Source organism: Bufo bufo, chromosome 8 (genome assembly GCF_905171765.1).
Source record: "Bufo bufo chromosome 8, aBufBuf1.1, whole genome shotgun sequence".
Taxonomy (NCBI): domain Eukaryota; kingdom Metazoa; phylum Chordata; class Amphibia; order Anura; family Bufonidae; genus Bufo; species Bufo bufo.
The window spans coordinates 11,628,573-11,648,879 of record NC_053396.1 but is presented as its reverse complement, the minus strand read 5'-3'; the positions used below and the strand labels follow the sequence as shown (position 1 = coordinate 11,648,879).

Below are 20,307 nucleotides of genomic sequence, written 5' to 3'. Positions count from 1 at the left end.
TGCTTTATGTGACTCTCAGCTGTGCCCATGTTCACCCTGCCCTGGGGTCCGCTTTCTAAGTAATGATGTAGCCTCTTATCTTGGCTCTTATTCAGGCTCATTTATTCCACACAATAAGAAGCCACTCAGAGCAGGAGTTTGCCAGGCCAGGGCCGGGGGCTGCTTACAGCCTATTAATTCTGGCCCATCATCGTCGTGGCTGTTATTACTGCCTCAGTGCCTACTGTAAGAACCTATGAAAAGTCAGTCCTCCCCCTAAGACACCTCTTGAATATTTCTTATGAAGTCTCTTTTCCTTATTTCAGATCTCTCAATGCAGGAGAGTGGAGGCTGGCCGTGTGTGCTATATGTGCCGATTTACAACAGATGCCCATGTCCAGTCTTAAGGAGTAAGGTATTTCACTATTTCTTATGTAGGGCATGGCTCTTCCTTCAGACAGTTCTTTCGAATTCCAATTCCTTACATCCTTGTATCCGCTATATGTCCCCTATGTGGTGGTCACTTTTAGATGCAAAATCTTACCTGAACCCCCATTATAATCCCGTTACCTCACCTGTCCTAGTGCCCCCATTATAATCCCTATACCTCACCTGTCCTAGTGTCCCCATTATAATCCTGTTACCTCACCTATTTTAGTGCCCCCATTATAATCCTGTTACCTCACCTATTTTAGTGCCCCCATTATAATCCCTATACCTCAACTGTCCTAGTGCCCCCATTATAATCCCTATACCTCACCTGTCCTAGTGCCCCCATTATAATCCCGGTACCTCACCTATTTTAGTGACCCCATTATAATCCCTATACCTCACCTGTCCTAGTGCCCCCATTATAATCCCTATACCTCACCTGTCCTAGTGCCCCCATTATAATCCCTATACCTCACCTATTTTAGTGCCCCCATTATAATCCCTATACCTCACCTGTCCTAGTGCCCCCATTATAATCCCTATTCCTCACCTGTCCTAGTGCCCCCATTATAATCCCTATACCTCACCTGTCCTAGTGCCCCCATTACAATCCCTATACCTCACCTTTCCTAGTGCCCCCATTATAATCCCTATACCTCACCTGTCCTAGTGCCCCTATTATAATCCCTATACCTCACTTGTCCTAGTGCCCCCATGATAATCCCTATACCTCACTTGTCCTAGTGCCCCCATTATAATCCCTATACCTCACTTGTCCTAGTGCCCCCATTATAATCCCTATACCTCACTCGTCCTAGTGCCCCCATTATAATCCCTATACCTCACTTGTCCTAGTGCCCCCATTATAATCCCTATACTTTACCTGTCCTAGTGCCCCCATTATAATCCCTATTCCTCACCTGTCCTAGTGCCCCCATTATAATCCCTATACCTCACCTGTCCTAGTGCCCCCATTATAATCCCTATACCTCACCTGTCCTAGTGCCCCCATTACAATCCCTATACCTCACCTTTCCTAGTGCCCCCATTATAATCCCTATACCTCACCTGTCCTAGTGCCCCCATTATAATCCCTATACCTCTTTTGTCGTAGTGCCCCCATTATAATCCCTATACCTCACTTGTCCTAGTGCCCCCATTATAATCCCTATACCTCACTTGTCCTAGTGCCCCCATTATAATCCCTATACCTCACCTTTCCTAGTGCCCCCATTATAATCCCTATACCTCACCTGTCCTAGTGCCCCCATTATAATCCCTATACCTCACCTGTCCTAGTGCCCCCATTATAATCCCTATACCTCACCTGTCCTAGTGCCCCCATTATAATCCCTATACCTCACTTGTCGTAGTGCCCCCATTATAATCCCTATACCTCACTTGTCCTAGTGCCCCCATTATAATCCCTATACCTCACCTGTCCTAGTGCCCCCATTATAATCCCTATACCTCACCTTTCCTAGTGCCCCCATTATAATCCCTATACCTCACCTGTCCTAGTGCCCCCATTATAATCCCTATACCTCACTTGTCCTAGTGCCCCCATTATAATCCCTATACCTCACCTGTCCTAGTGCCCCCATTATAATCCCTATACCTCACCTGTCCTAGTGCCCCCATTATAATCCCTATACCTCACCTGTCCTAGTGCCCCCATTATAATCCCTATACCTCACCTGTCCTAGTGCCCCCATTATAATCCCTATACCTCACTTGTCGTAGTGCCCCCATTATAATCCCTATACCTCACTTGTCCTAGTGCCCCCATTATAATCCCTATACCTCACTTGTCCTAGTGCCCCCATTATAATCCCTATACCTCACCTTTCCTAGTGCCCCCATTATAATCCCTATACCTCACCTGTCCTAGTGCCCCCATTATAATCCCTATACCTCACTTGTCCTAGTGCCCCCATTATAATCCCTATACCTCACCTGTCCTAGTGCCCCCATTATAATCCCTATACCTCACCTGTCCTAGTGCCCCCATATTTGTATTCACTATCCCTCCTGTGCCCCAGCACATCCATTCTTATGCCCATACCTCTTCTGAATCCTCTATATCCCTTCCTTGAAGCCATTTTCTCTAAGATCAGTGTGAACCCTTCAACATAAAACATATTTTGTGCCGCCTCTCCTATACCTGTGGCCATTTCTACCTGGGCTTTACCCTCAGCGCCTCTTCTGCATTTTACTGCACCCCCCACCATTTTGTTGTCATCCATGCCGCTGCCCCTGGCTGGAATATAATGGAAAAACAGCAGCTTTTGCCTATGGTAAATCTGTGCAGCTTTTAAAGGATTTAGTGGCACTCAAATCGTAAAGTGACCTCAGAGGGGGGGGGGGGGGGAGTGTGCACTCACATCCACAGCCCAGGATGTCAGCGCCACTCGGATGAATGGGAGACTCTGCGAGAGGGAGACAGGCGAAGAGAGGGGCACAGGGATGAGGGCAGACATCTAAAAGAGACATGAATAGAAAGCACAACCTAGAACTAGATTGAAAGCTTAGATATTTAGATTGTGGCGAATAGGAAAGGGTTATGTTAACCCATGCAAGTAAGGGGCCTGTTTTTATAAGGGGGTTAATAGAGATACTTCTATTTATTAGGAGCATCCTCCTATTGTCAGACTGAGAAATCACAAACTTGCCATCGTTCCCTAAACTTTCCAACATCTCCTGTAAGTAAAACTCAGGTACATGTGTTTATTGTGTTTATTGTGTATATTTGTATATTATATTGCATTGTGAGTTTATAATATGTACCACGTTCCATATTACCACTTAGATTAGATGCATTTTGTACATACTTGCATTGTATTTAGCATAATGTTGTAGATTTTTTTACAGACCTGTGTCTATTGTGTGCGTGTGATACACAGCCAGTGTAAAAACTGCAATATTTCCGAATTTTATTTTAAAGGGCTATGATCAGACCTGAGATGCTGATGACAAATGCTAGTTTTGTAAAAAAAAATACTTTCTGTGCCTATTTCTTAATGTTTTCAAGATCTCTGCTAGCTGTCACTCAATAGAAAACGGTATTGTTTACTTCCAGGGCATAATAATCTGTCCTGTCATCTGACAATCACACAGGTGGATGGCTTGTTCCAACAGATAAGCGGCATGTACTGTAACGAGCCCTGCATCTCCGTCCATGACCAGGAAGTAAGCAATGAAGGTTCCTAGTGAATGAATGCAAGCAGAGATCATGAAGGTATATTCTATTCATTTTCACTATACAGGTTTATTTTAGGCGGGAGATTAGGTTTGTAGCAGCGATAGATGTGGCTTGTGTGATTTTATTAACCCTTGTGTCTTATGGATATATATATTGCACCAAAGATGCCCTAAACGCTGATGGAAATTGCATGTTCATGATGTATTTATCATTCATATCTATAGAAATCAGCTCCCATTACACGGTCCCCACTTACTGCTTACATATCCATCTATCGACGTGCCTGTTATTTTGAGGCGATTGTACTTTCTCTGTTTGGTGGGCAATGCATTCACATTCATTAATGCTCTGAATTAGCAATGCTCGGACTGATGATTACTAACCTCAGCAGATAGAAATTACTCCTAAAATCCAGAAATCACCAATTTTCAGCCATTTTTCATCTGGTTATTAGTAAGTTGGTGACACCCACTGTCGCTTAGACATTTAGCTTTCCGAGACCCTTGAAATATATATATATATATCTTGCAAGTTATGGAACAAAGATATTTTGCAATAGGGTAAGGCTACATGCACACGAACGTTTGTTTGTTTCCATGTCCGTTCCGTTTTTTTGCGGATAGGATGCGGACCCATTCACTTCAATGAATGTGCTGTCCGCATCAGTATGTCCTATTTTTTCTAGTTTGCGGACAAGGATAGCCATTATTACAATGGATCCGCAAAAAAAAAGGGTGCCATACGGAACGTCATCCGTTTTTTTTGCTGATCCGCAATTTGCGGACCGCAAAACAGATATGGTCGTGTGCATGTAGCCTTAGTAAGGGATTTATCACTGATAACTAGATATTGGGAGTTTCCCACAGCTTGATAACAGACTCTATGGGAGCTATAATGGTAGCCATATTGGCAGCAGTGGCTGGCTCAGTGGTTAGCACTGGCGGCTCAGTGGTTGGCATTGGTTGCTCAGTGGTTGGCACTGACGGCTCAGAGGTTGGCACTGGGGGCTCAGTGGTTAGCACTGGCGGCTCAGTGGTTGGCACTGGCGGCTCAGTGGTTGGCACTGACGGCTCAGTGGTTGGCACTGACGGCTCAGTGGTTGGCACTGACGGCTCAGTGGTTGGCACTGGAGGCTCAGTGGTTGGCACTGGCGGCTCAGTGGTTGGCACTGACGGCTCAGTGGTTGGCACTGGCGGCTCAGTGGTTAGCACTGGTGCCTTGCAGCGCTGGGGTCCTGGGTTTGAATCCAACCAAGGACAACATCTGCATGGAGTTAGTATGTTCTCCCCGTGTTTGCGTGGGTTTTCTCCGGTTTCCTCCCACACTCCAAAGACAGATTGATAGGGACCTTAGATCGTGAGCCCCATTGGGGACAGCGTGGCGCTAATGGCACTATAGCACTGTGGAATATGTCAGCGCTATACAAGTGCATAAAATAAATAAGCATTATTTTTTTCTATGCTTTCCTAAAAATAGGTATAAACCGGGGAAAAAAATGGTTGTTTGAGAAAGATGCAGATTTACTAATAGTGTAAGCTGAGACCAGGCAGTCTAACTATGTACCTGAATGAATCACTGTATTTCATGCTGTATGGGGCAACGCTATTGTCTAACTTCACACACCCAATGCTTGGCATACTTTGCACCAAAATGTTGGTGCAAGTTGGGCCAATTTAAGCCACACCCCTTCCCCTATAAGCCACACCCATTAATAAAACAAGGGGGCTAAAAGTGTCTAAAGCACTGAACAAATGTGGTGTGGGGCAGATCCAATTCACAGCGAAACAGGATTCTAGCACGGTGAGATAAGTAAGACTTCCTCCTCCACTGACTTTTATTGACGGGCAAGTTTTATTATTTTTATTTTAGAGAGAAATGGCCCCTGTCCAATACACCTAATAACCAGTGTCTTCTTAATACCTGCAGTACTGCAACACAAAATGAGACAATTCTGTCATGAAGCCAATTTGGTGGTAACATTTAGAAGTAAAGATTGTATCCACGTTTCCAAATATTGTCACTAAGAGTCAGAGGAGTTATTTTACGAATGTTTGGTGTCCTGCATAAGTATCTATATTCAGTGTTGTGCAGTATTTCTGATTAGGATGCCTGTTGCTAATGGGAAACCGTCAACAATCAGCTTTTGGGTCTGGCATTATTAGGCTTGTGGTGTGGTGTTCTGAATGGTTTATAGGTCTCATTGCCTCATTAACAGCTTTAATATCTCTGTTCAGCTCGTTAATGTTGGAGAAGCATTCCTGATGAACCAGGAGGACCAGAGTCACAGATCAGATCATCTGCGGCCTTTTCAGCCATAATTCTTCTTACGTTCCTGAACACATGCCGTCTTAGGCCTCATGCACGCGGCCGTTCCGTGCATTGGGGACCGCAATTTACGGCCTGGGACGGATCGAGACCCATTAGACTTGAATGGATCCGTGATCCGTCCGCACCGCAAAAAAATGCCGCAAATCTTTGTGGACTGCAAAATACAAACGGTCACGTGAATGCACCCTAAGGCTGGGTTTCCATGCTCACACACGGCAGACTTAAATTACCTTAATGTAATTCATATAATTCAGTTTTACTGTGTGTTTTCCCTTCTTTTATATTTCCACGTCCTTTCGAATCCACTTCTGGCTTTTGCTGAAAAACCCTGCAGGGAAATCTGTCTCATAACCTCCCATGAAGCACTCTATGTGAACCTACCCTTAGCGAGAGCTTTATAGTTTAAGAGTTAAGTGACAAATCCAGCTCTGCTAGATCTGTATGTCGTGCTCTCTTTATTACAGCGCTGCAGTGACATTGGAAATATTTAAAGGGCTGTATATGTCCTCTCTGTACATATCAGAGGCTATATGTGTCCTGTGTCACATTGGTGGACTCATCAGGGGCTATAGATGCCCTCTATGATGTGTTCCTCTTGCAGTGTATATGCAGTTTTTCCATTGCATCCTGTTCTCTAGGAGATGTACATTTTTGTTACTAGATTTCAGATGAGCACTGTGTAGAAAGCTGTGCAGTCTGTGGGTTCTCTTAGTTATAAATAGGATTTAAAGAATAGATGCAGAGATGGCCTCGGGCACACTGTCACTGGCAGGACTTTGAACTGACTGTACGGCTCTCTCTACCCCCTCTTTCTGTATCCTCTGAAGGTTCGGATACATTTATTTTCATATTTTCCTCCATTTCTTTCCCTTTTTTCCCCATCTACTCATTCTTCCTACTGTCGAGACTTCACATGACCCCTGCAATTTTAATAACAACCCCCATCAGTCATCATCACATCTCCCTATCGAGTCCAGTTCATCATTTAGCCTAAAAACCCTTGTTTTGCAAATGTGAAGGACCTTCTTCAATGCTCATCTCTTTGTTCTCCGCAGACAGCTACCAATCGTACGTTATTGGATATAGCCTGAATGACAGATACAACAGGATTTTCAGTCCTCCTTGGAGGGGATCTCGGAAAGATATGGGACCGCCACCATTGCCCAGAGCACTCTTCTTTTTCTTCCTCTTGCAAAGGGTAGCTGAGGCCCAGCAGAATACTCAGCCTCACTCAATTAAGATAGATGGGGACATCACATTAGGAGGTCTGTTTCCAGTCCATGCAAAGGGACCTGCCGGAGTCCCATGTGGAGAAATAAAGAAGGAAGCCGGAATTCATCGAATGGAAGCTATGTTATATGCACTGGATCAAATTAATGGGGATCCCGAACTCCTTCCAAATTTGACACTTGGCGCACGTATCTTAGATACGTGCTCTCGGGACACCTACGCTCTGGAGCAGTCACTAACATTTGTTCAAGCTCTGATCCAGAAAGACACTTCCGACATTCGATGCTCCAATGGAGAACCTGCCATTCTCAGCCGTCCGGAGAGGGTTGTCGGAGTTATCGGAGCCTCTGCCAGTTCAGTCTCCATCATGGTGGCCAACGTGCTGAGACTGTTTGCTGTAAGAAATTCTTCAAAATTCTCTTTTGTTAGATCCAATTCAGCAGCTGAATGAATCAGTTCTGTTCTTTAAATTTGTTATACCTATACTATAACTTTTAGAAGGCCAGTGAATGCATAGCCATACGTCAGTGAATTACTGTAGATACCCATAGACCTCCTGTTGTATGCAAATAAAGCTTTAAAGGGCTATTTCCACCGTACTAAATGATTTATCAGTGAGTGTCCATCTGCTGGGACTCCTGGTGATTCCTAGAACTAAAGTGGCAGTAATTGTGTTGCCCTTCTCTGCCCCTGGTAAGGAATGGCTCTGCACATAGGAAAAGCTAAAGGTACTGCAGCCCCTTTAGGGTTCAGGGGGATCACACTTGGGGCAGTCAGATAGTAGTGATATATCGCAGTGATATACTATTACTTAGTTTGGTATGAAAACCGTTTTTCATCATTGTATAATGAAATTTAATTTGGGGGTCATTCATTAAGACCGTCGTTTTAGGCGCCAGTCTTAATAAGGCCCTGCGCTGGCCGTGGATCCGCTGAAGTTATGTGGAGGTGCTGGCCTTAACATGACTTCAGTGGATCCACCGCCACTTCTAAATCTACGCCAGCTCCCCTGCTGGCGTAGATTTAGACCATTTTCTATGCCTAAAACAGGCGTAGGAAATGATGAATGAGATGAGACGGGCCTGCTGGCCTTTTCCCACGTCGCGCCCACTTTTGTAGACCTGGCGTGAGCGGGGAAAAGAACCTTTGCGGCCCAAATCTGCACCAGAAATACACCTAATATAGACGTATTTCCGTTAGTACATAGCCCCCTTTGTGTTTTAACTTTTTGCTACTTACAGAATTGTTGCTTGCTGTCAGTGAATGTCTCCGGCTGAAAATGTACAAAGGCACATAGCTGAGATGGCCATATACAGTAATTGTCTCCAGTCTAAACCATGTTCTGTGAGCCATCCCAACCCAAACAGATCTTGAATATGATGAGGGACTGAAAGGCAAAGTATATAATGAATTTGCAATACAGCTATGGCAATTTTTTTTATTATACATGAACTACAAAACCCATGACATTGATCAAAACAAAGCAGAAGGAACAGTAGACGCACTTCTTCTTCTGACCAATTATGATGGTTTATTGACCGCATCTGCACAATGAGCCTTGAGAAAGGATCATTGTGGAGCCAAAATGTTGTGGAAAAGATTCGGATGATAAATTTTTGTACATGTGATACTAGATCAGCAATTATTTTTTTTTTAAATGCCCTTGTGGCACGGGTTATGTTGGGCAAACATCCCGATCGATGAAATTCACTGAATGAACATAAGTCAGCTCTTAAAGTATAGAAAGGAAAGAAGGTAAAACTGAACAACAAAAAATGGAAATATGGCGAAACCACTGTTATGAAACATTTATGGGAGAAAAAACACAATGTTAGTGAACTGATATGGCAGATATTAGAGCATATAGACTGCTGTGATGACGAAAGAGTTAACTCTAAGAAATTATTGCAGAGGGAGGTATTTTGGATTCGAAAGAGCCTAAATGAGATCTGTGATTTTAGTGTTTTCCTGACATTTAGTATCCATATTCACCCATATACTGTATATGTGACATTACTGTTATTTTTAAATATATATACATACACCATATTTTTCGCTTTATAAGACGCAACAGATGTATCCCAGGTTTTAGAGGAGGAAAATAAGAAAACATTTTTTTTATCAGACCTCAGATCAGGATCAGACCCCATAAATATCAGGACATCACATCAGACCCCCATATGAGACCTTATATCAGCCCTCCATGTCAGAACTCCATCAGACCTCAGATCAGCCCTCAATGTCAGACCTTATATCAGCCCTTATATCAGACCTTTATGTCAGACCCCCATCAGACCTCAGATCAGCCCTCAATATCAGACCTTATATCAGCCCTTATATCAGCTCTTTATGTCAGACCTTTATGTCAGACCCCCATCAGACCTCAATGTCAGACCCCCATCAGACCCCATCAGCCCTCAATGTCAGACCCCCATCAGACCTTATATCAGCCCTTTATATCAGACTCCCCAATCAGAGTTCCTTGCTAGAACACTATCAGACCTCAGATCTGATTAAAATAAAAAAAACTCCTCTCACCTCTCCTGCGCCCTCGGCTCCTCTCCACATCCGGTGGTCTCTGGAGAAGTCGCGTTCCCCTGTGTTCTCCAGCCGCTGTACACGGTCAGGACAGTGCAGCGCCGGCCCCAGGAAGGAAGACCAGGGTGGGTGAGCACCGGGCTCCTGGCCCCTAATGCGTGCTAGTGAGCTCTTCCATAATGGAAGCTCTCACTAGTATTCGCTTCATAAGACACACGGCTATTTTCCCCCCACCATTGGGGCCAAAAAAGTGTGTCTTATAAAGCGAAAAAACTATATATATGGTGTGTATATATATATATATATATATATATGTATATATTTTTAATATACTGAGATACGTCACCCAAGAGGGTATTTAAATATGCATGAAACCTAGTGATAGCATAAGCTTGATAAAGGGGGCGTGGCCCTTGAAGCGTTGCATGGCGAGGTGCGGTATCCTGCTCCTGCATGTGTGAACTGAGCTCAGAGACAGAACACCAGCCAAGTGCACATGGATGTAAATGCATGATAACGCGGCAATCCTAGAAAGAAGTTCGGACAAAGTGAATGGACCCGGGTTTTATTTATTATTCTTATATCTGTTGTGATTTAAAACTTGATTGGTGAAATTAAAGAGAAGTGTATAATAACATTTAGTGGCCCCAAAAAATTGGAATGGTGGATGTCCAGTGTATAGGGGAATAATTAGAGCCACTGCCGTACGTTCTGAGACGAAATGTTGCTCATTTGGTGAATAAACCGGCAAAACTGTTCAGAACAAGAAGTGTATGTGCAGATCCCTTCAGGAGACTGATCCATCAATGGAGATTGCTGTATTAATTCTTTTATTTGGATTTGCTCGCTATAACGGGGTAGCGTGCCTGGACTTGTTATGTGCTGTTTTGCCAGTATGGGAGGTGGATGAAGCTCTGTTCTGGGTATATTTTGGGTGTATATGTCAAGAGTATTTCCCCTGGTTTATACCTATGATGTACACCACTCTATAGCCATACAGTGGCATATGCTGTCCATTAGCCACAGTGGCAAAAATGTATACTGCATGGTAAAAAAAAAATTGTGGTGGACCACTGTATAGGAAGCAGTCTGCTTCACTTTTATATACAGTAAAATAAATGGTATTGGCATACATGTTAGTAAATTTGCCAGGGCCGTAGTGCGACTTAATACACGGCCAGTCAAAAAGAAGATTGCGACTATCTATAAGTCTAATTAATAGTCAAAAGTCCCTTGATAAATAAGCCCCAACGAGGGTAGCTTTAGACCTCTATCGTTCATTACGTCATGTTCTTTGTCTGCTATATATTTGGGCCTGGTTTTGTTGCTTTTAGAAGCCTCTGGTGCTTTGCTTGGATCGAGTCCTACAGGAAAAAAAGCAAACAAACATTTTTTTTCTGTGTCGATTTTGCAACTTGGCTTTATTGATTTTTATACATCATATCTTTTCCCTTCATTAACAACACAAGAGCAAGAAGCTGTTTTCTGTACAGAAAGACTAAAATATGATATTATTCCTTGAAGGGGTTCTCCGGGAAGTAAGAAAATGAAAATATTTAAATATTACTTTATTATAAATATATTCCCAAATATCTTTCATTAGTTATAATGGCTCGATCATTAGGTGAAATAAAATGGCCGCCGTCCCATTAGTACACACAAAACCAGTCCTAATCACACAGGAGGACAAGTTACCTCAGAGCACTGAGCTAAAGCGCTGCCTCATCCTCCTCTCTGCTTGTCAGGGATTATGATCCTGAATACAGTTTAATATGATCTTCCGCTGAATCTCTGTAGGAATGGAGTTCACGAGGAGACATGAAGTACAGAGAGGAGGTGGGGAAGTGGCTGATGAGCAGCAGCACTTGTATGCAGTCTCCATTACCACCGCCTGTCCTGCCCGTCCTCTCTGTACTTCATGTCTCCTCATGAGCTCAAATCTTACAGAGATTCAGCTGAAGATCTTATTAAACTGTATTCTGGACCATAATCCCTGACAAGCAGAGCAGAGAGGAGGATGAGGCAGCTCTTTATCTCAGTGCTCTGAAGTCACTTGTCCTCCTGTTTGATTAGGACTGGTTTTGTGTGTAATAGGATGGCAGCCATTTTATTTCTTCTAATGATCGCTCCCTAGATACAACGTGCCATTATAACTAATGAAAGGTATTTGGGAATATATTTATAATAAAGTTTAGACATCCAGCATGCTGGACATGTAAACGCAGCCTTAACGTGCACTTGGCTTGTAACATGCTGCAGTACAGCGGGAGCTAGAAATGGTCACAATACAGGAAATGGCGGTAAAGTCAAATTTGAAATTCTTTACATCTTTGTTGGACACATATGTCATTAGCCTCACTATAAATGCCGGTGGTTTTCATAATTTACAGGTAAAGACACTGGGGACTACTTGTCGTTAACTTGTTATAGAAGGGGACAAGTAGACGGTATTCTCTGTGCCTCCATCTTTTACTAGAGGAGACAGGGAGGTCTGTCTTTGCAGGGAGTCAGTACTTTCTGTGCCTTCATCATTGACAAGTATGGGTGCCTACATCATCTACGTAAATAGGTAGGGAGGTAGGTATTCTTTGCGCCTCCGTCATTTACAGGGGAACAGTAATATCGAGGCCCCCAGCATTTACGAGGAGGCAGAATGCTGTGCTTATATCTTGCTTAGGCTACTTTCACACTTGCAGCAGAGTGATCCGGCAAGCAGTTCCGTCGCCGGAACTGCCTGCCGGATCGGGCAAAACGTATACCAACTGATGGCATTTGTAAGACTGATCAGGATCCTGATCAGTCTTAAAAATGCCTGATCAATCAGAAAAATGCATTAAAATGCCGGATCCGTCTTTCCAGTGTCACCCGGAAAAACGGATCCGGCATTTATTTTTTTTACCTTTTTTTCGGTCTGCGCATGTATTTTGAATGACGGGTCCAGCACTAATACATTCCTATGGAAGAAAATGCCGGATCCGGCATTCAGGCAAGTCTTCCGTTTTTTTGTCCGGAGATAAAACCGTAGCATTCTGCGGTATTATCTCCGTCCTGATCATTTAAAAAGACTGAACTGAAGACATCCTGATGCATCCTGAACGGATTGCTCTCCTTTCAGAATGCATGGGGAAAAAACTGATCAGTTCTTTTCCGGTATAGAGCCCCTGTGACGGAACTCTATGCCGGAAAAGAAAAACGCAAGTGTGAAAGTACTGTTAGGGCGAGACAAGACGGCCGTACAGTGTGTGCCTCCATCATTCACAGGAGGAGACGGCGTGTCATCTATAGAGAGCGAGTGCTAACTACGAACACGTTTTGTTGGACAAGAATGTACTTCTCGCTCTAGCGGACTGGAGCCAATATTCTTTTTCTTAGGAATGCAAAGGCTTATCCTAAAATCCAGCGTTTTTGGATTTTTTGGGAAGATGTCCATATTGTGTTATGCAATCCCTAGAAGCTAGATTTATGGCATATCTTATGACAATTGCAGGGGCTTGCAAAAAAAACATCTAGGAGGTCATTTATGATGCGAAGTACGCCACGTTTTGCGTATTTTTGTTGCAGATTCAGTCGCAAAGGGGGGGGGCAGGCTGGCTGGTCTGTCTCATTTATAATTTTATACGCCAGTTTTTGGCATAGAAAATGGCCTAAATCTATGCCAGCAAGGGAACTGGCGTAAGTTTAAGCCTGTGGTACGCCAACAGAACATGCGCCTAAGTTATGTAGAGGCCAGCACCTCTACATAACGCAGGCGCATCCACCGCCAGCGCAGGGTTATTAAGACCCGCATATTATAAATCGGCGGTCTTAATAAATGACCCCACTAATGTCTACAATTAGCGTTACTATAGTATGTATATGGTATTCAGCATTCTTACACCATTAAGGGCCTTTTTGTGTCAGGCTGTAGATGACTATGTGTGTCAGGATAGAGACCGTGTCATGATTTAGGCTGGACGTGCTCATGGTAATCAAATTAAAAGTGTAAGGCTTCCTCTGGCTTCACTGGCAGGATGCAAGGTTAGAGATTATGTGGGTAGTTCATGACACCCACCCTCCATGTGCTAAACTAGGGATTATGTTTGTGTGTCAGAGAAGAGATACACATACAGATGCTAAAGCCTTTTTCTTTTTTTTTTGCAAGAGAATTATTTCCAGTCGTGATCTTTAATATATAAAAAAATCGGGATAAATAAAACCATAGAAGTATATGAGGCCATAGAAAATCAACCATATGCATCTTTCTATCCACAACAAATATTAAAGAGGTTGTCTCTTATTCTTGACCTTTTCTTTCAATCGCCATGTCAATATATGTTTTATATTCTTCAGTAAAAGCAGGTAAGATCACACAAAGACCACCCCTGTATATATGCCGTTTTAGGGACCCCTTCTATGAATCAGAATGGAAAGCTGAGTGTCTCCCATTCTCACAGACTCAAGCTGTTCTGACTATTACATTGATGGCCATTCATCTGAATGACTGCCATGTAAGCACCAAAATCATAAATCACAGCAGAAGGTTTCTTTCATTGGTTTTATTTGCAATGGATTGCGGCAAAAGTTGTGCAAACGTTTTCGGCCGTGTCTGGCCTTCGTCAGGCACTGTGCCGCTGGAGGTAAAAGGAGATGCTGGTAAAGTGCAGTGATGGGGGCCTATGGCCGCCGAGATGTATATAAGTGCACTTATGTACATCTCAGCGGCCATAAGCCCCCATCACTGCACTTTACCAGCATCTCCTTTTACCTCCAGCGGCACAGTGCCTGACGAAGGCCAGACACGGCCGAAAACTTTTGCACAACTTTTGCCGCAATCCATTGCAAATAAAACCAATGAAAGAAACCTTCTTCTGTGATTTATGATTTTGATGATAACGGGGCTGGGAACCCTATCTACAGCACAAAAAGGCAGACAGCCACAAAGTTTGGTATAAAACATATGCCATGTAAGAATTACATGCCTGGCCGGGCGTTGTTTACCCTGGTAAAATCATTGGTTTGTAAGGGCTATCGGAATTTTTTTGCTGTGATGACACAGACCCTTTGGTGGTCAGGTTGGAACCTGCACTTAGGCTGTGTTCGCCCCAGCAGTTCAATCTGCGTTGTTTCGCTTCATTTTAGGGTCCATTCACACATCCGTATGTGTTTTGCGGACATCGGCACATTTTGCGGACCGCACATCGCCGGCACTATAATAGAAAATGCCTAATCTTTTCCGCAATTGCGGACAAGAATAGGACATGTTTTATTTTTTTCGGGAACGGAATTGCGGACCCGGAAGTGCGGATCCGCATTTCCGGATCCGGACAGCAGTCAACGGAAGCGCTGAAGCTGTCAAATGATGGTAACGAACAGTGCCTGTCTTTTTTGAATATAATTGGATTCGTCGGGTTTTCCAGCATTTTACTGTCACATGCTGCATCATTTTGTCCCAGATTTTTTACAGAATCTGCAATGGAGATGTGAACATAGCCTAAGCGTTAAAGGGGTTTTCTGTTTATAATGATTTTTAGGCAAGGGCCCACAGCCTGCTGAAACTGAAGATTCATACCCGCCTGCTCCACGCCGCTCTGGTGCTCGGTGCCCCCTCTGCCGTCTACTTCTTCCGGTCCCCGCACTGTTTACATCCGGTGCTGCATGGGCACGGTCGCATGCAATGCTCCAGCCAATGACTGGCTTCAGTGGTGACGCACTGCTTATGGCCATATCACCGCTGAAGCCAATGATTGGCTGGAGTGGTGTATGTGACCATGATCAAATAGCGCAGGACTGGAAGATGGAGGCAGCAGAGGACTGGAGCGGTGTGGGGCAGGTAAGTATGACTCTTCAGCAGGCAGGCTGTGGGCACTTGTTTGAAAGTAAAAAAAAATGGAAAACCCCTTTAAATGATTTCCAGGATCGGGCACTGATATCTGATCAGTAAGGGTCCAGCACCCTGCACCCCCACCAATCAGCTGTTCCCTGATTGTGACAGGAAGCAGACAGCTCCGTTCAAAGTGTAGTGGCCGTGCCGGGTTACTGCAGCTCAGCTCCCATTCATTTCAGTGGTAACTGAGCTGCGGTGCTTCCTGCTCCATTCAAGAGCTAGTTCCTGTGCCGGAGGCTGCAGAAACAGCTGATCACCGAGGTGTCGGACCCTCACCGATCAGTAGCGAAGCCGCTTCGATATTTGGAGCAATCTAGCTGTGAGCGTTCAGTTCCACTGCAGAGCCACCACAGGGGAGATGAAATCTTACGTTTTTCTATGGAAATCAATGGGCTTTCCATTTCATAAATAAAATGGAAATTATTATTTTGACACCCCACCACCAGAAATCCCCATTAAGTGACTGTAAATTCTTCATTTATCACTGATGTCGAAGAGCTTGTATACTGCAGTTATTATGCCTCAGATATTTTCCACTGACCGTAATAATTGCACAAAGCAATCAGATAAACTACCATATATAATACGATATATTGCTTATAGTTGATTAAAATATGCCACTCATACATGTAAAAAGCTTGTAAAATGTAAATCTGGCATTAACTGTATTGCAGGTACAATTAGAATAGCTTAGCTTTCGAAAATTGATCTGATATTGCAGTGTAACCACCTGTTTTTATAACTATTCTGTGAGTTTGGGATTGTAACTATGTAGCAATGTACTCCATTTACATCCAGAAATCAGCTTTCCTTTTAGTTCTTCGGCTGCTGTACCTAACATTATATATATAAACGGGTTAAAATGTGGCTTTGCTTTTAAAAGGGGTTGTCCTATCTAAGATATTGATGGCATATCCCACCTCTGGAACTCCTGTCTCCAGAACGGGGCACCCAAAATGGAAGGAGAGCAGCCACGCATGCACAGCCCCCGCTCCCCCCCCCCCCCTCCCCCCTCCATGTTCACCGCTATAAGAGTTCTGAAAATACACAAGCGCTGATTTGGCTCTTTTCAGAGGTCTCATAGCAGTGAATGGAGAGCATGCAACACATGCGCCTAGCGATATGCCATTGATGTCCCAGATGGGAACACCCCTTTAAACTTTTTAGAGTCTGTCAAACGGTGGACGCCCTATAATCAGGTTATCATCTGGAGACCCTACTTGGCATTGTTCAGTGTGGCAACCTTTGGTGTCTGATTTTTAGTTCTGTCTTTTTTTAGATTCCACAAATAAGTTATGCTTCCACCGCCCCGGAGCTCAGTGACAATAACCGGTATGACTTCTTCTCTCGTGTGGTGCCGCCTGACTCCTACCAAGCACAAGCCATGGTGGACATCGTTAAGGCCCTTGGATGGAACTATGTGTCCACATTGGCATCTGAGGGCAATTATGGAGAAAGTGGAGTGGAAGCCTTTGTACAGATCTCTCGTGAAGCTGGTGAGTAGACAAACTAAACTGTCATTGTAGAAAGTAAGTACAATATCATTAATATTGTAAGACATGAACATACTATGTATTTGCTTTGTCCTGCAGGGGGGGTTTGTATTGCTCAGTCTATCAAAATTCCACGGGAGCCTCGTCCTGGAGAGTTTGATAAAGTCATACGACGGCTGCTGGAGACACCTAACGCCCGTGGCATTATTATCTTTGCCAATGAAGATGACATCAAGTAAGTTTGATATGTCCTTTACTGTTAAGTTGTAAACTTTTAATTAATCTGTTTCTTAAAGTGGCCATACACATTTGTATCAGATAGTTTTTATTCATTTTCATTAGGTACAAGTAAAAACTTAAATACCATTACACATACACATTGCAGCATGTAACATATACAATCTCTACCATTTGATACATATTTTCAAAGCAGTGTCACTTATTATGCATATTATCCAGCAACAAGGCAATATAAAAAATAAGATTACTTATCAATGGAGAATGGTAATTATCATAACCCAACCACACTTAAACCCTCAACTCCCCCCCCCCCCCCCTCCTTCTACCCCCAGGCGATGAAACGGGCACGACATCAGTTGTACAGTTGAATCCATAGGATAACTATCATTCCTTCGAGTACCATATCAGATCACCCATCATATCAACCCATCCATGTATGTCTTACATTCACCGGCATGAATACGTGTACACAGAACGCTATACTGCCTAGTTATAGAAGACAGCACCACCGTGAGAGGCTTAGTTACATTAAACCATTCCTATTAAAGTGGCCATACACATTAGATGTATGTCAGCCAGACTTTGTGATTATGGCGTGGATGGGCAACCATCTAATGTGTATAGTAGTGTCCCTTATGACAGATAAGGGTAAGTCCACACATGCGGCAGGCATTCAGGTATTCTGTTCCGGCAGAGGAACAGATTTTTTGGAATTGCCATATCCAGCATAGCCTGGGCCCGCCAGATCCCATTCACTGTAAAGGGGTATTATGGGTTTCCAGCATGAATACCGACATTCTGCTGGACATCTAACTGAAATGATTATTAATTCGCTTTTTCCCTCTAGGCGTGTCTTAGAGGCAGCCCAACGAGCAAATCAGACAGGACATTTTTTGTGGGTGGGATCTGACAGCTGGGGATCCAAGACATCTCCTATTTTGGATCAGGAAGAAGTAGCAGAAGGGGCTGTGACTATTCTGCCAAAAAGAGCATCTATTGATGGTACGTAAATGGTGTCCTTATGAATTTACTTTGATTTTTTTTCTCTTGATTATCTGCTCTTGATGCTACCTTTTTTTCTCTTCATGTTAGGATTTGATCAGTATTTTATCAGCCGGACACTGGAGAACAATCGGCGTAATATATGGTTTGCAGAATTTTGGGAAGATGATTTTAAATGCAAATTGACCCGATCTGCTCAACAGGAAGAGGCCAGGCGAAAATGCACTGGTATTTTGATATTTTCTCATAAAGCATATGCTGGGTGTCTGATGATAGTAAATGTCATCAGTATTTACCACTGTACCATTGTGTTATTAGTGTAATTAATGCAAAATTAAAGGGGTATTCTAGTTGTGAGACTTTAACCCCTATCCTTCTTTCCACATGGCTATGCCTTCAGCATTCAATTAAGTGGCTAAGCAGAGCAACTAGTGTCTTTGGAAGGTCACGTAAAGGAAGCATAAATTAAAGGGATATTTTAGTCGTGAGACGTTTTCCCCAATACACATGATAGAGGGGATAACTATCAGATCAGTGGGGATCCTACCACTGGGAACCCCACCAAGATCAGGGACCTCATACTTCCCCCCTTCCCCCAGAACGCCTCAAAATGAACGGATCAGCAGGTCAGGCATGCACACCTCTGCTCCATTCATCTCTTTCATCTCTTTGGGAGCTCTGAAGACAGCCAAGTGCAGCGCTCTGCTATTTCCAGAACTCCTATAGAGATGAACGGAGTGTGCACTGCCGCTCCATTCATTTCCGTGGGCTCCCAGATGTACTGTGTCCTCATGATCCGTGGCAGGACCGCCACCGACCTAATAGTTATCCTGTGAATTGGGGAAAAAGTCTCACAACTAAAATACCCCTATAATTTATCCTTCTATTTGCTCTGCTTAGCCTCTTAATCGAATGCTGAAGACATAGCCATGTGGAAGGCAAGGGCCAAAGAAAACATTTCGGTGACAGGGTAATGGGGTGCTTAGTGATAGCCACAAGTAATCAGGCCTCAAGAATACAGGGTTACATTGGCCCAGCAGAGGATCCTCATGTGGGCGCAGGTACTGAAGTGTTTATAGGGCTCCAATGCCAACATCAAGTCAGTGTTGGAAGAGACTGAAAAAAGTGCAAATCACTAGCTGCCGTTTTTATGGGTGCTGTCACACGTGCCGGCTTCGTTCATGTTGCCAAAATCAGGTGTGGATCATAAAAGGAAACATCAAACACCCTGTACAAAACCTGCACATTTGACACCACACTATATTTTTTGGATCACTTTACTATGAAATTAAAAATGAATATACGTACGTCCTGTAACGCTGGCAGGTTGGGAATCTAGTACTAATGGTTAACATTTTAAGCCCAAGCCCATAAAAAAATTAACAACCTAATTAGCCTTTTCAGAAATTATGGCACTGGGATTATTATTATGCCTATGAGGCACAGTGGGGAAAAGACACAAGAAGAGGTCAATTTAAGGAAAAACATTATTGTCGGGATGGAGAGCAATTTTCCTTTTTGCTCATTGGAAAGCACAAAGAGTTGTGGGGGAAGTGATTATTTATGGTTCTGGAAGTGGTCAAATACGTTAATCCAGTGTCGCATTTTTTATTGCAGGAGAGGAGAGGATTAGCAGAGACTCCATTTATGAACAAGAGGGAAAAGTCCAGTTTGTCATTGATGCAGTGTATGCCATGGCGTATGCCTTACACAATATGCACATCGACCTTTGTGCTGGAAGCATTGGCGTCTGTGACAGGATGGATCCTATGGATGGACGGCTGCTCTTACAGTACATACGCAGAGTTAATTTTAATGGCAAGTACTAGTTTATCATTCGTTGTCTTTATAGCTCCAGTTGATCAGTGCTTTGTGTGAGTGAGTGCTTGGCCCATGGCTAAGGTTACTCAGACATCGTCCATCTAAGATACAGTAGTAGCAGTTCTATAATTACAATATAAGACGGTTATGGGAGGACATTGGACCGTAGCTATCCTTAG

The 20,307-nt window shown here is 43.6% G+C and overlaps 1 protein-coding gene across 1 annotated transcript in view; it reads left to right on the top strand.

Annotated features, from left to right (window-relative positions):
• The first annotated feature begins 3,587 nt into the window (after positions 1-3,587).
• LOC120977683 (metabotropic glutamate receptor 6-like) overlaps positions 3,588-20,307 on the top strand; it is a 47,170-nt gene continuing 30,450 nt past the window's right edge. Inside the window, exons 1-7 of the mRNA XM_040405721.1 lie at positions 3,588-3,649; positions 6,997-7,568; positions 16,852-17,068; positions 17,165-17,300; positions 18,153-18,307; positions 18,398-18,535; positions 19,925-20,125. Coding sequence (XP_040261655.1) covers positions 3,625-3,649; positions 6,997-7,568; positions 16,852-17,068; positions 17,165-17,300; positions 18,153-18,307; positions 18,398-18,535; positions 19,925-20,125 — 1,444 coding nt within the window. The 5' untranslated portion in view covers positions 3,588-3,624. The remainder of the gene's footprint in view (positions 3,650-6,996; positions 7,569-16,851; positions 17,069-17,164; positions 17,301-18,152; positions 18,308-18,397; positions 18,536-19,924; positions 20,126-20,307) is intronic.